The sequence below is a fragment of the Arachis hypogaea genome, chromosome 4, assembly GCF_003086295.3.
Source record: "Arachis hypogaea cultivar Tifrunner chromosome 4, arahy.Tifrunner.gnm2.J5K5, whole genome shotgun sequence".
In the NCBI taxonomy this organism is placed as follows: domain Eukaryota; kingdom Viridiplantae; phylum Streptophyta; class Magnoliopsida; order Fabales; family Fabaceae; genus Arachis; species Arachis hypogaea.
The window spans coordinates 39,887,458-39,900,601 of record NC_092039.1 but is presented as its reverse complement, the minus strand read 5'-3'; the positions used below and the strand labels follow the sequence as shown (position 1 = coordinate 39,900,601).

At 36.6% G+C, this 13,144-nt stretch overlaps 1 protein-coding gene across 1 annotated transcript; it reads right to left on the bottom strand.

Annotated features, from left to right (window-relative positions):
- Positions 1 to 7,374: 7,374 nt before the first annotated feature.
- Positions 7,375 to 8,417, bottom strand: LOC140184115 (uncharacterized). The gene is made up of 4 exons (XM_072234402.1): positions 8,268 to 8,417; positions 8,093 to 8,151; positions 7,838 to 7,976; positions 7,375 to 7,398 (listed from the first exon to the last, which is right to left on the bottom strand). The coding sequence occupies exons 1-4, from the start codon at positions 8,415 to 8,417 to the stop codon at positions 7,375 to 7,377; spliced, it is 372 nt and encodes a 123-aa protein (XP_072090503.1).
- Between the last annotated feature and the right edge of the window lie 4,727 nt (positions 8,418 to 13,144).

Genomic DNA, 13,144 nt, shown 5'->3' with positions numbered 1-13,144 from the left:
ACTAACAAAATAATCACCAAAACCCCCCTCACCTCTAAACCCTCCACCATCTCCACATCCATCAGCACCTCCACCGACACCAGATCCACCTCTAACACCACCTCCACCGCTATCACTATCATCTCCACTTCCACCTCCACCTCCATCTCCATTGCTATCAACTCCACCACCTCCAATGTCATCCCTACCTCTCTTAATACGTCGACCTCTACCTCGTCATCCCACCTCCCTCCCTCTCGACTACGCCCTCTACCTTGTTGATGACCTTGACCCCTCCCTTCCATGGCATCAATCACATCATCAAGCCATCTCCACTCATGATCGCTGGCTCGTGTCCCAACACCATGCCTCCACTCCACTCGACGTCTATTAAGAATATCTGACACCTGATCCATATCAAGGACCCGTCCTGGACCTCTTTGTGTCACCTCGGCTGGGATAGCATCTGCTCTAGGGTCCCTGAGAAAAAGCTCAGGCGATAAGAATCTCCTCCCATGCTCATGTCACCACTCCAAGTAAGCTTGTGACGGTCCTGGGTCTGCCACCACATCAAATTGTAATACATGGTCGGCCCGTCTGGTCCAATATATGTGTCATCTCTGTAACGTGTTTGGAAATCATCGGTCTCTGCTCTACCATCCTTTGACATCAAAAAATCAATATCGAGTACGGGCAGTAGGCGATGCTGTACTCTACCAAGCTGTGGTAGCACCCTATCCAACTGTTGCCACTCTATCATAGCAAAGTATATCAATGCCATCACAGCCCTCCATAGTATCGTATGTTGGGGCTCTAGGATCTCAGGATGAATGACCTGAACAATATCCGGTGTGCTATATGACATCTACGTGAACTGGTAAAGAGAAACGAGTATTGCAGGTCAATTTACATACAGTAAGTAGATTAAAACACTTAACATTAAATGCTTGAAAGCTAAAACACTCACATCCCTTTCCCGAAGTAAATCTATCTTGAGCCTCCACTGCACAACTCTTGGCCCTTTCTCACTTAATGTTGGCTAATAACCGGACCACCTGACACCTGATACATGTTATAAACAACGACAATAATCTTTAATATAAATTATTAAACATAACAACAATAACCATTAATTACCTCGTTGCTAACAGCCAATGAAAGACGTCAAACCCATCGGACATAAATTCGAAAACTGCCAGAAGATCCATGACTCCGGGAGCTACAATGGACCGACCAACTTAACCACGTTCCTGTTGGCCACATAGCACAAGCACCGGTATAACCACGATAGAGCGGCGGATCCCAACTATATCTACCCATGTCTTCTAATCTCGCTACGTACGGTAGCTGATAGAGGAAAATCATCGGTTCAAAATTTTTCACAAAATAATTCTATTGAAATATAGATCCAAACCAACAGATAACTCTCAATCAAAGTTTAATTTGTTTGTCTCTTAAAGTCAAACTAATAAAAATCAAGAGTATTTAAACCTCGGGTTGTCTCTCAAAGGAATAGTAAGAAAGTGTGTATATTATTGGTTATGAGAAAATAGGGGTTGTGATGACAATGGACAAGAAATATAAACGACAAGAAAGTAAAGCTACAACTAAGGAACTATAAATGCTAAAAGAGCTAAGAAATCAAAGCTAACAAAAAGGAATGATAATCAATTAATATAAAAAGCCTTGGCTAGGGGTGAGAATTAGAATTCCTATCCTCATTGTTATTCTCAATTGCGATAGTAAGTGTATATTGCTCTCACTTAGTCATCCTCTAACAATGAAGGAAAGTCAAATGAGCACAATTAACTATAGTCCACAAGTCCTAATCAAATCCTAATGAAATATTAGATTTAGTGGAATTCAAGCCAATTAGCAACCTTCAATTACCAATCAACATTAGATTTTGATAATTCAAGAGTCTCCAATTACTCAACCCTCAAGCCAAGAGTGCAAAAATCTACTTTAAAACCAATTCAAGCATTTCATCAAACACCTAATGTGCGTAAACATAAAGCATGGTAAATTGCATGAATTAGTAAAATCTACAACTACCAAATGTAAGAAAATAATAATAACAACTAAATTAAGCAATCATAAACATAAAAGAATGAAGTTGCATTAAATAGAAATCAAAATCAACAAGAGGTCATAAACATAAAAGTGACCAAAATGAGAAATTAACAAGAACTAAGAAAATTAAAGCAATAGAATATGAAAAAGTATAGAAAACTAAATCAAAACAAGTATTTAACCCTAAATCTAAGAGGAAATTAAGCACAAAATCCTAAATTTTAGAGAGAAAATAGAGTTTCTCTCTCTAGAAATTTAACCTAAAGCACGGCTAAAACTAAATTATGACTACTTTTTTCATTCTCCCTTCAATTCCTAGTTCAATAGCATCAGAAATGGGTTGGATTGGGCCCAAAATACTCCAGAAATTGTTGGTCACGTGTTGCCTTAAGTGCGTCACATTTTTTTGTGTTCTGCATATGTGGCAATTTGGCTGCATACGCGGATGTCTTAACAGACGTCCACCATAGACATTTGTATATCATTTTGAAGTCCCAGATGTTAGCTTTCTAATGTCACTAAAACCACCTCATTTGGAGCTCTACAGCTCATGTTATGATCCCTTTAGTACGAAGAGGTCAGGATTGACAACTCTACAAATCCTTCACTTCTTCATGAACTTCTCAACTTTTGCATGCTTTTTCTTCATCCTTCCAAGTCATCCTTGCTTTCTAAAACTTTAATCACTTAAATAAACACATCAAGGTATCGAATGGAATAGAAGAGAAATTAAAATTAGCAATTTTAAGCATAAAAAGCATGGTTTTCATCACTAAGCACAATTAGGAGAAATTCACAAAACTATGCTATTTCAATGAATAAATGCAAGAGAAGTCAATAAAATCCACCTAATTAAAGCAAATAAATACTATGAAATATGAATTTATCACATCCCCACACTTAAACAATACCATGTCCTCATGCTAAACTCAAGAAGGATAAGACTAAGGGATGCAACACTTATTCAAAATAAACTATCTATATGCATGCAACTACTTAGTCAAAATAAATCAATTTTCAAGAATACATATATAAACATAAGGGTTAAAGCAGGCACAACCAAGTTAAAACCAACAATTGATTAAAGTTATTGAAAAGAATTTACAACTTGCAAGATCAGGAATAATAACCGGTGGAAACAAAGAATTGAGCAATCGAACCCCTCATCTAATGTGTATACGCTCTAATCGCTCAAGTGTATAGGATTGATTCACTCAATTCTCCTTTAATCATGCCTTCTATGATTTGTCTTTCATCTAACAATCAAATTATTCAATGCATGCATACAATTATTATGAAGGCTTTTTCAAGGTTGTAATGGGACTAGGGTAGAGGTAAGGATGCATATGATCAAGTGAGCTTGAAATTTGAATCTTTGATTAACTTAAACTCTCACTTAACACATATAACAACCTATACAATTCAAATGAAAACCTAACTACCCATTCTTCATTTTTTCACACACTCATGCATTCTTTTTAATTCACATCCCATATGCATTATTCTTATTACTTTTCTTTGGGGCATTTTGTTCCCTTCTTATTGCTTTCTTTTTCTCTTTCTCTTTTTCTTTTTTTTCTTCTTTTTTTTCTTTTTTTTTCTTTTCAAAATAAATATATGCAAAAGTATCAACGCATATAGTTTAAACATTTAATGCACGAATATGTACCCAATTTCTAAGATCTTTAACAAAAATATAAAAATACCCTTTTATCTCTACCAATGTCACCAAACTTTCCCACACTTGAATAATACACACCATCACTAGCCTAAACTAATCAAAGATCTAAATTAAGAATATTTATTGTTTTTTACTTAGGGGTAGTGATGTGTTAAGATAAAGAACAAAAGATGATTAAAATAGTCTCAAAATTGGTTAATAAAGGTGGATAAAACGGTAAGACCATTTGGGTAAGTGAGCTATTTGAAATGAAAGCCTCAATCATATAAATGCATTCATACACAAAATAATGGACATAAAGAATCAAACAAATCAAAGATTACAATCATAGAAAGAGAATAATACACACAAGAATGAAAATAGTGGTTGTATAATATAACCACACAATTAGGCTCAAAACTCACAAGGTTGTGTGTTCTTAGCTCAAAAACCATGTTCCACAATATATAATTCAAGCAAGTTTCAATGAAAAATATTTTAACTCAAATCAATTGGAATGTCAATGCCCTATTAAGAATATTTTTCTTGGAAGATTTCATTACTATTTTAAATAAACTTATTATATATTTGAAAACCAAGAAAATGCAACTAAAGATTCTAAAAGACATAGTAATAACAGAAAAATTGAATGTGAAAGTGTTGGGATTAGAATTTTTCACCCAAGATTGGCTTATCAGTCGGACGACCAGCCTCCCCCCACTTAAAAGTTTGTATGGTCTTCCGTGCATTCAAAGATGAGCAAAGGGTATGGAGACCTTACGGATTGCCACCTTTAGTTGGTGGGTATCTGGCTGCTGCATGTTCTTTCTTCTGCTTCTCTTGTTACTAATGATGACTCATCATGAGGAATATAAAACAGACTAAAGTAAGATGAGTAAATTTGAAAACAAGGAAGCATATATTGTTGTAAAATGATCACTAAAATAAAAGTGAGTGAATCAGTATGTGACATTGATGAAAATAAGTGTGTGAATTCTAAGATTGTGCATAGTTTAAAACTCACACACTAGCGTTAAAAGCTATGTCACAATTATACAAAAAAAAGTATGCACTTCACTCATTCTAGTGTGCTTGAGATACCTTAAAGAAAACTTGTAGGTTAAGACAAATAAATAAGTAATAAAGAAGCATGAGAGTATTCAAGCAATAATCAAGCAATTGTGAAATGGATAATGAATGGACATTGGTTGATGTGCAAGAGAATTTAATAGATCAAATGAAATATGAAACTTACACAACAATCAATGACATACTTTGAAGTTCCTTCGTAATACCTAATTGACATAAAGTGGGGCACATGGGTGCTATGCAACATAGTAAAAGAGGGATAGAAGTTAAAATCAATCACATAGCAAGCATGGTCCATATAGCTTGAGAATTTCAAAAAGATGTCCTTAAGTGAGCTTACAATCCAATTTAACAATGCCACAATATCGATGGACAAACTTGGCGATGTAAATAAAAGTCAACATAATCAAGCATCACCTAACAATAAATGCATCAAATATAAGCAAATTGCCTAATGATAATAAAATCAAATCACATGGTGGCCAAAACATGCAATTCAAAAGATTTAGAATGCTTTGAAGGCAATTCTCATGAGTATTTGGTATGCACAAAATTAAGCATGAAAAATTTAATACCAAGCAATAATGTATAACCTGAATAAAGGAATCCAACAATGAATATTCACAACAACGATACTAAAATAGCATCATGTCGGCAAGTAGCAGTAATATCTCAGCACAATCAACAAATCAAATCAATAATCTAACACTTATCACCAAAAGATAACCTATCCTAACCAATTAATCTACTAAAATAGAAAATTCAAACTAACTAACTAATGAATAAAGATGGAGGTAGATGGTTAATGGTGGTGATAGATGATGGTTGAATAAGGGAAAAAAGAGAGAAAAAGAGAAAAGAAGAAAAGAAATGGAGAGAAGATAAGAAAAGAAAAATATGTGAAACAAGGGAGTCATGCGTACGCGGAACCATGAATGCGTATGCATGACATGATTTTTTTTTGGAGCTCGTGTACACAACCTATATGCATGCGGAAGGAAGTTCACGTACGCGAACAGCTTGTACGGAGATGGTGCTCTATGTTCGAGGGGGTTGCGTACGCGGAAGGTGACTGCGTACGCGAAATGGTCCAAAAAAGCAAGGTTGCGTACGCGGGCATAGGGCCGCGTACGCGGGACCATCAGGACACATTTTTTTACACCCTTCAAGAGTTCACCACATACAAGATACAACTAATTCCTAAACTCTAAGACCCCAAACAAAGAAAATTCACTTCCTCAAGCAAATATTCAACATAGAAAAATAAAGAAAATTAGAAGATCTTACCAAGACTTAACATAAACAAGACTTTCCAAGACTTAAACATACAATGCAAAAGAAAAAGTTAATTCAAAACAAGATTATTACCTATTCAAATATTCAACCTAAAACAAAAATTTATCCAAGCAACTAACATCTAAGATTAATATATACAAGAATGATATAAAGAGGGAACGCACCTAACAATCACTACAAGAAAAATCATTTTTAGCGACCATTTATTTTGTTTTTAGCGGCAATAAAAATAGATGCTAATACATTTACTAGCAATTAGACATTAGCCGTCTTATGCTTCATCGCTAAAAGGTTTTAGTGGCAATTATAACATTTGCCGGTAAAGACTTTTTTAATGGCCGCAAAAAAATATGTAATTTTTAGCGGCCATTTTCTTGGCAATTTATATGGCTACCAAAAGTAATTCTAAAGTTGCAATATTATTCATTTTTAGTGGCCATTACTATTGCCGCCAAAACCCATTTTACCAACAATTTCTATAGCCACTAAAAATAATTCTAAAATTGTAATATTATTCACTTTTGCCGACCATTACTATTGTCGCTAAAATCTTAAGACTTTTTTTAGTTATATTATATTCATTTTTTAGAAGCAATGAACTACCTTTTTCTTTAGAATCTCAATTATTTTTGCTAACAATTATTATTGTTATGTATAATATAAATATATTGAAATTAATTACTACAAAATGAGAATTTCATTAAACTCAAAATGTTGATACACAAATTTTTCTTGAAAAGTAATAAATCATATTACAAATCTAAACAACAAAAAATACTACAAGCCTATAAACTCAAAATAAGCTTCCTGCAGGGTTGTTATGTCCCCTTCTATCTCAACAGTAAGATCCATCATCCTTTTCTGACGCTCATATTTTTCTCCATATTTCATGTATTTTATCTGCAAAGTATGAGGTGCATGTTTACTCTCCATATTATTTGAATTAATAGATCTTAAAATGACAGGAATTTATCTATTGCAAAAGTATGGCAACACTGTAGTACAACATTGGCATAACAACTGCAAAAATAAATGAACAGATAACCTCTCTGAACTAATTATCTTATCTAATGTTTTTAGTAAACAAATCATTTCAAATTATATATTCCCACAATTTATAAGGCTATGTCCAGCTTGAATTACAGCAATAGTCTGTCCAAAAAGAATAAGAGGAAAAATAACTAAATTTATTGGTAAATTAAAAATAAATGTTTAAGAAACAATAATAAAGGGAGGCCTAAGAATAATTGTGGAGTGGCCTGAATGCCAGAATCAAATTAGTCGGTCCATTCAGGAGGAAGCTGCAATAAATAAGGCCAAAAAAAGAAAGATTGGGATGAATCAATCAATCATGAGATAGGTACACATAAGCAATAGAAATAAGATTTAAATGGTGGATTATGTTTGTTTTGTTTGAAGCTAAAAGCATGGGAAGAATAATGAGAGAGAGAGAGAGAGAGAGAGAGAGAGAGAGAGAGAGAGAGAGAGAGAGAGAGAGAGAGAGAGAGAGAGAGAGAGAGTTAAGAGAGGTAAAGCATCAAAGGAGCTCTGCTAGTCGTTGGAGATATTAGGCTCACATTTTGTGGGCTCTTTGAAGACCCACTTGTGGCACTTATGAGATGCAACTTTTTCCATCAACATGTTCCCATCCAAACATTAAGATTAAAATTAATTCGTTGACACCCAATTAGAGACAAACACAGCATGGAGATTTTCACAAAACAAAGAACTACCCAATACCCATCCTTCTCCATAATTATATAACTGAATGGACATCTTGCTAAAGGCCTTTCTCACTAGATCCTCTCCTCCTCCATCCATGTCTTCCACCAGACTTGCACTCCTTCCTTGGCAAAACCCATCTTCCCACATCAGGACCCTGCACCAAAGATACCAACTTTCTTTTCAACTTCAAATCAAACCCCCATTTGCATTTTGCAACAATAACATATTCATAGATCAAAGTGTAGTAACAGTGGTAGTACTAAGATATACAGGCTGTTGTTATCGTCTCCAACCTTGCAACCATTGCTACCTCTAATAACATATTTCTTCTGCACATACATGTTGCTTTACACTGAATTAAACATTCACTTTCATACTGAGAAATTAAATAACAACAGTTAATATAAAGATCACATAATTTGTAAGCTAAAGTTGAAATAGTTACTTGATCTATCTGTTTAGCAGTCCTTTTAACAGGAACATTGCCTCCTTTTGCAATGGTAGCCCAATGCCCTTCACCAAATCTTTGAACAACATCTCGTAGCAGATTGTCCTTTTCCTCTGACCATGCTATTTTCCGCTTTTTAGAAGCCATGTTGCTACCATCTAATCCCTTGATTTTAATATTATCGGTCAATGATACAGCTGGCAGTGTCTGTCTCTTAATAGTAACCAAAAAAATAATCTCTGTTCTTTGCATTAAACTAGAGGATTGTATGCCCTTGTTAGAAGTTTTAGATGAATTGCAAACTGAAGCATGTATAGTCAGTGGAGCCTCAATTGTTGAACTACTAGGTGTTGATTCACTTAGTGAAATAATCATTACCTAAGGAATGAATAATTCACATAAACATGCCAGCGAAATGTTAAAGAATAGCACAATTGCTAGTCTTATATTTGTCCAGTATGAAACATATTTGCAAAACATTGTAAAATATATTATAGACTTCTTTTAGAAGTAAAACATGGAAATTAAGGTAGGCATTAGATTCAATAAAATGCAATTTAATCATGAGAACATGCAATCAAACAAGCACTGTGTAACCATCTAAGGCAAGAAATCTAGATATAATGTATAATTGGAGAAGGTATAAGGCTAGTGACCTTCACCTTCACACATGCCACAGTCTCTTATGCTACTTCCGAACTTATTGGGGAAAATGCTTCAACCTCATATTCTAGGTTACTATCATCATCCTAGAGTTTCATCACAATCACAATCAGATTCAGATCTTCACAAAACAAGCAGAATTCAAATAATGTAGTAGAGGAGCAACACTTATATTACATCAGAGAAAAAAGAAGAGTGATGACAAGTCATCATATACCTATTTCTCAAGCTAATTTCACTTGTTTCACTAGTTTTTATGCACTTTCTTGCACCCTAAGTAAGCAATTTAGAGTGGAATTGCATGTTTTATTTGAATCAAATAACCACCATTTAATTGATGCTAAATAATGAGGTTTAAGCTAAATTTAATTGATTTTTAATTGATTTATAAACTTTGTGAATTTAGTGATACTTTGATTGATTGTTTTGATTATTTGTAGGTGAAGAAAAGAAGAAAAGAAGGAAGCGTGGCTTAAGAAAGCGTGACCCAAGGAGGAAAAGAATGTAGCGCATGGAAGGGAGGAAGCCACATTGCCCTCCACGAGAGCACACTGCCCTCCAAGGGAGCACAACAATGAACCAAGCATTCAAGGCTTCACTGCCCTGCCCTCCTTGAGGGCGGAGCACAATTCTAGGCCAAGAAATGAGAGAAGGAAAATCTCTGCCCTGCCCTCCTCAAGAGCAGTTTCGGACTCCTCATGGAAAAATTCAAGGAAATTGTTCTTCAAGTGCCATCCATGGGTTTCGAACCAAGCTCAAGAGGGAAGGAAGTAGCGTTCAAAAGGAAGGAAAACAAGCCAAAATTAGCTTGTTTTCAACCTCCAAGGATTGAACACAAGACCTTGAGGAAGCAAGAGACCAGGCGCTACCTTGGCACCAAGAAAACCAAGAAAAAAGGGGCAACAAAAGCCATCCAGCAAGTTTCGAACTTAGGACCTCACCCAAGAACAAGGAAAGCTTGCGCTGCTCTGCCCTTGTGGAGGGCAGGGCAGCATTTCTTGGTGCATGGCACACAAATTGGCACGGCCAGCACGCACAGCAAGGGAGCTTGGGCGCGCAGCTTGGACGCACCATGACAACATTGCCCTGCCCTCCACAAGGGCAGGGCAGCATCCTGATGCCCCTCCCAATTTGGCACGCTAGTTGGATCCACATGCAAGGCTTCCCTGCTCTGCCCTCCACAAGAGCAAAGCAACCTCCTGGGAGCAACATGGGCTGAATTTCACTCAAAAATCCAACTTAATTCATTTCTTCACCAAATCAAAAAGCCCACTCAAAATTCTTAGATCCAAAATAGAAAGTGTATAAATAGGTGTTAGTTAGGATTAGAGGACAGGTTTTTTTTTAGAGAGCTTACTTTCATTTTTAATTTTCATCCTTAGTCAACTTGAGAGCTCACTTTCCATTTTTCTGTTTTCTGCAAAATTGGCTTGAGAATTGGAGGAGAGAATTCACTTCTTCCTCCTCTGATCGTTTTGTTTTCTGGGTTTTGTTTGAGTCTTAAGTGTGAAGAATTGAGGAACTTCTGTCTCAATCTCCATTTAAGATCTCTTTGATTTTCCTACTGCATAATTGAGTTAAATTCCATTTCCTCTACTGCTGCAATCTTTAATTTCTCTTTAATTGCTTTGTGAACTTGGATCTAGGAAGGCAATTGAGATCTAGACTCTGCTATCTAGTCTCTGGAGTCCTGAGATCTGATTTTCTCTTTTTGGTTCTTCTGCTGAACCACTGCTGCAATCACATTTTCCATTTCTGTTTGAAGATCTAGTCAAATTCAAATCATCTCTTGCTTTGATAATTGTTGCAATTTAATTTCCCTTGCTTAAATTCTGAAATCCCAGTCCTCAAATCCCTTTTCCATTCAAGCAATTTATATTTCTTGCACTTTAAGTTACTGCAATTTACATTTCTTGCACTTTAAGTTTCAGTCATTTAATTTCTTGTTCTTTAAGATTCAGCTCTTTTACTTTCAGTTCTCTTTAATTTCTGCAATTCATCCCTCTCCCTTTACATTTCCTGATATTTACTTACTGTTGGATACAAAATCACTCAACCAATACTTGATTCACTTGACTAAATCAACCACTAAACTAAAATTGCTCAATCCTTCAATCCCTGTGGGATCGACCTCACTCCCGTGAGTTTTATTACTTGATGCGACCCGGTACACTTGCCGGTGAGTTTTGTGTTGGATCATTTTCCACATATCAAGTTTTTGGCGCCGTTGCCAAGGATTGAAATAGATTGACAATGATTAAGTGAAGTGGAGATCTAGATTAAGCATTTTTTTCTTTTGTTCTCAACTAACATATTAACTGTTTGAATTTTTGCTTAAGCTAACTAAAACTTCATTCTAGCAATAGATTGAAGTTTCACTGGTTTTCTGGTTCTGTGTGTTTCTTGTTGTGTATTTGTATGTCAGGTACAGGGAGAGCTTCTCCTATTTTCTTTGAAACTAACCAAAGAACTCTTCGAAGATTAAGAAGAGCTGAAAGAGGGAAGAACATTGTTGGAGAGGAAGAATCTGAGGAGGAATTCCAAGAGATGGAAGGAGATCTATCTAATCTCAATCAGCCAGAAGGAGGGGCCAACAATAACCCACAACAGAGGAGAGTATTGGCCTCCTATACATTTGAAAATGCAAGACATTGTGGGAGTAGCATTCTTACCCCTAATGTCAATGCAAACAATTTTGAACTGAAGCCACAACTCATCACATTGGTCCAAAACAACTGCTCTTTTGGAGGAGGGCCATTGGAGGACCCGAACCAATATCTATCCACTTTCTTGAGGATCTGTGACACAGTTAAAAGCAACGGAGTGCACCCTGATATATACAAGCTGCTGTTGTTCCCATTCTCTCTCAGAGACAAAGCCACTCAATGGCTAGAAACATTTCCAAAGGAGAGCATCAACACTTGGGATGATTTGGTGAGCAAGTTTCTTGCCAAATTTTATCCCCCTCAAAGGATCATAAGATTGAAGACTGAGGTGCAGACATTCACTCAAATGGATGTTGAAAATCTATATGAGGCATGGGAAAGATATAAGGCTCTGCTGAGGAAATATCCACCAGAGATGTTCACTGAGTGGGACAAGCTGCAGAACTTCTATGAAGGACTTACTCTGAAGGCTCAAGAGGCACTTGATCACTCAGCTGGAGGATCATTGCAATTGATGAAAACTGCAGAAGAAGCTCAAAACCTCATTGATATGGTGGCCAACAACCAATATTTCTTTGCGCACCAAAGGCAACGCCAACCATCATAGAGGAAGGGAGTGTTAGAATTGGAAGGAGTGGATATAATTTTGGCTCAACACAAAGTGATGCAGCAGCAGATTCAGCAACAATTTGAGCAAATGGCCAAGAGAATTGATAGCCTTCAGGTTGCATCAGTGGTGCGCAAAATTGTGAACAATACTTTTTCACAACTCTCATAATCCCCAGTAATGGCTCCAAAAACGTGGTAGCTCAATACCATGGCATTACACAACTTCGCACAACTAACCAGCAAGTGCACTGGATCGTCCAAGTAATAAACCTTACGCGAGTAAGGGTCGATCCCACGGAGATTGTTAGTATTGAAGCAAGCTATGGTCATCTTGTAAATCTTAGTCAGGCAAACTCAAATGTATATGGTGATGAACGAAAATAACACAAAGGTAAAGATAGAGATACTTATGTAATTCATTGGTAGGAACTTCAGACAAGCGCATGAAGATGCCTTCCCTTCCGTCTCTCTGCTTTCCTACTGTCTTCATCCAATCCTTCTTCCTCCTTTCCATGGCAAGCTTAAGCAAGGGTTTCACCGTTGTCAGTGGCTACCTCCCATCCTCTCAGTGAAAGCGATTTGCATATGCTCTGTCACAGCATAGCAGAATTCATCTGTCGGTTCTCAATCAGGCCGGAATAGAATCCAGTGATTCTTTTGCATCTGTCACTAACGCCCCGCCCTCAGGAGTTTGAAGCACGTCATAGTCATTCAGTCATTGAATCCTACTCAGAATACCACAGACAAGGTTAGACCTTCCGGATTCTCTTGAATGCCGCCATCAGTTCTCGCCTATACCACGAAGACTCTGATCTCACGGAATGGTTGGCTCGTTTGTCAGACGAGCACTCGGTTGTCAGGTGATCAATCATGCATCGTGCAATCAGGGATCCAAGAGATATTCACTTAGCCTCAAATGCTTGTAGAACAAGAGTG

Bases quoted from the DNA above. Each gene is read 5' to 3' on its own strand.
- LOC140184115 (XM_072234402.1), bottom strand. From the start codon at position 8,417: ATGGCTTCTAAAAAGCGGAAAATAGCATGGTCAGAGGAAAAGGACAAT. The intron at 8,152-8,267 runs GTAACTATTTCA...ATGTATGTGCAG, and splicing joins CTGCTAAACAGATAGATCAA to AAGAAATATGTTATTAGAGG. The intron at 7,977-8,092 runs GTATATCTTAGT...TCTTTGGTGCAG, and splicing joins GGAGACGATAACAACAGCCT to GGTCCTGATGTGGGAAGATG.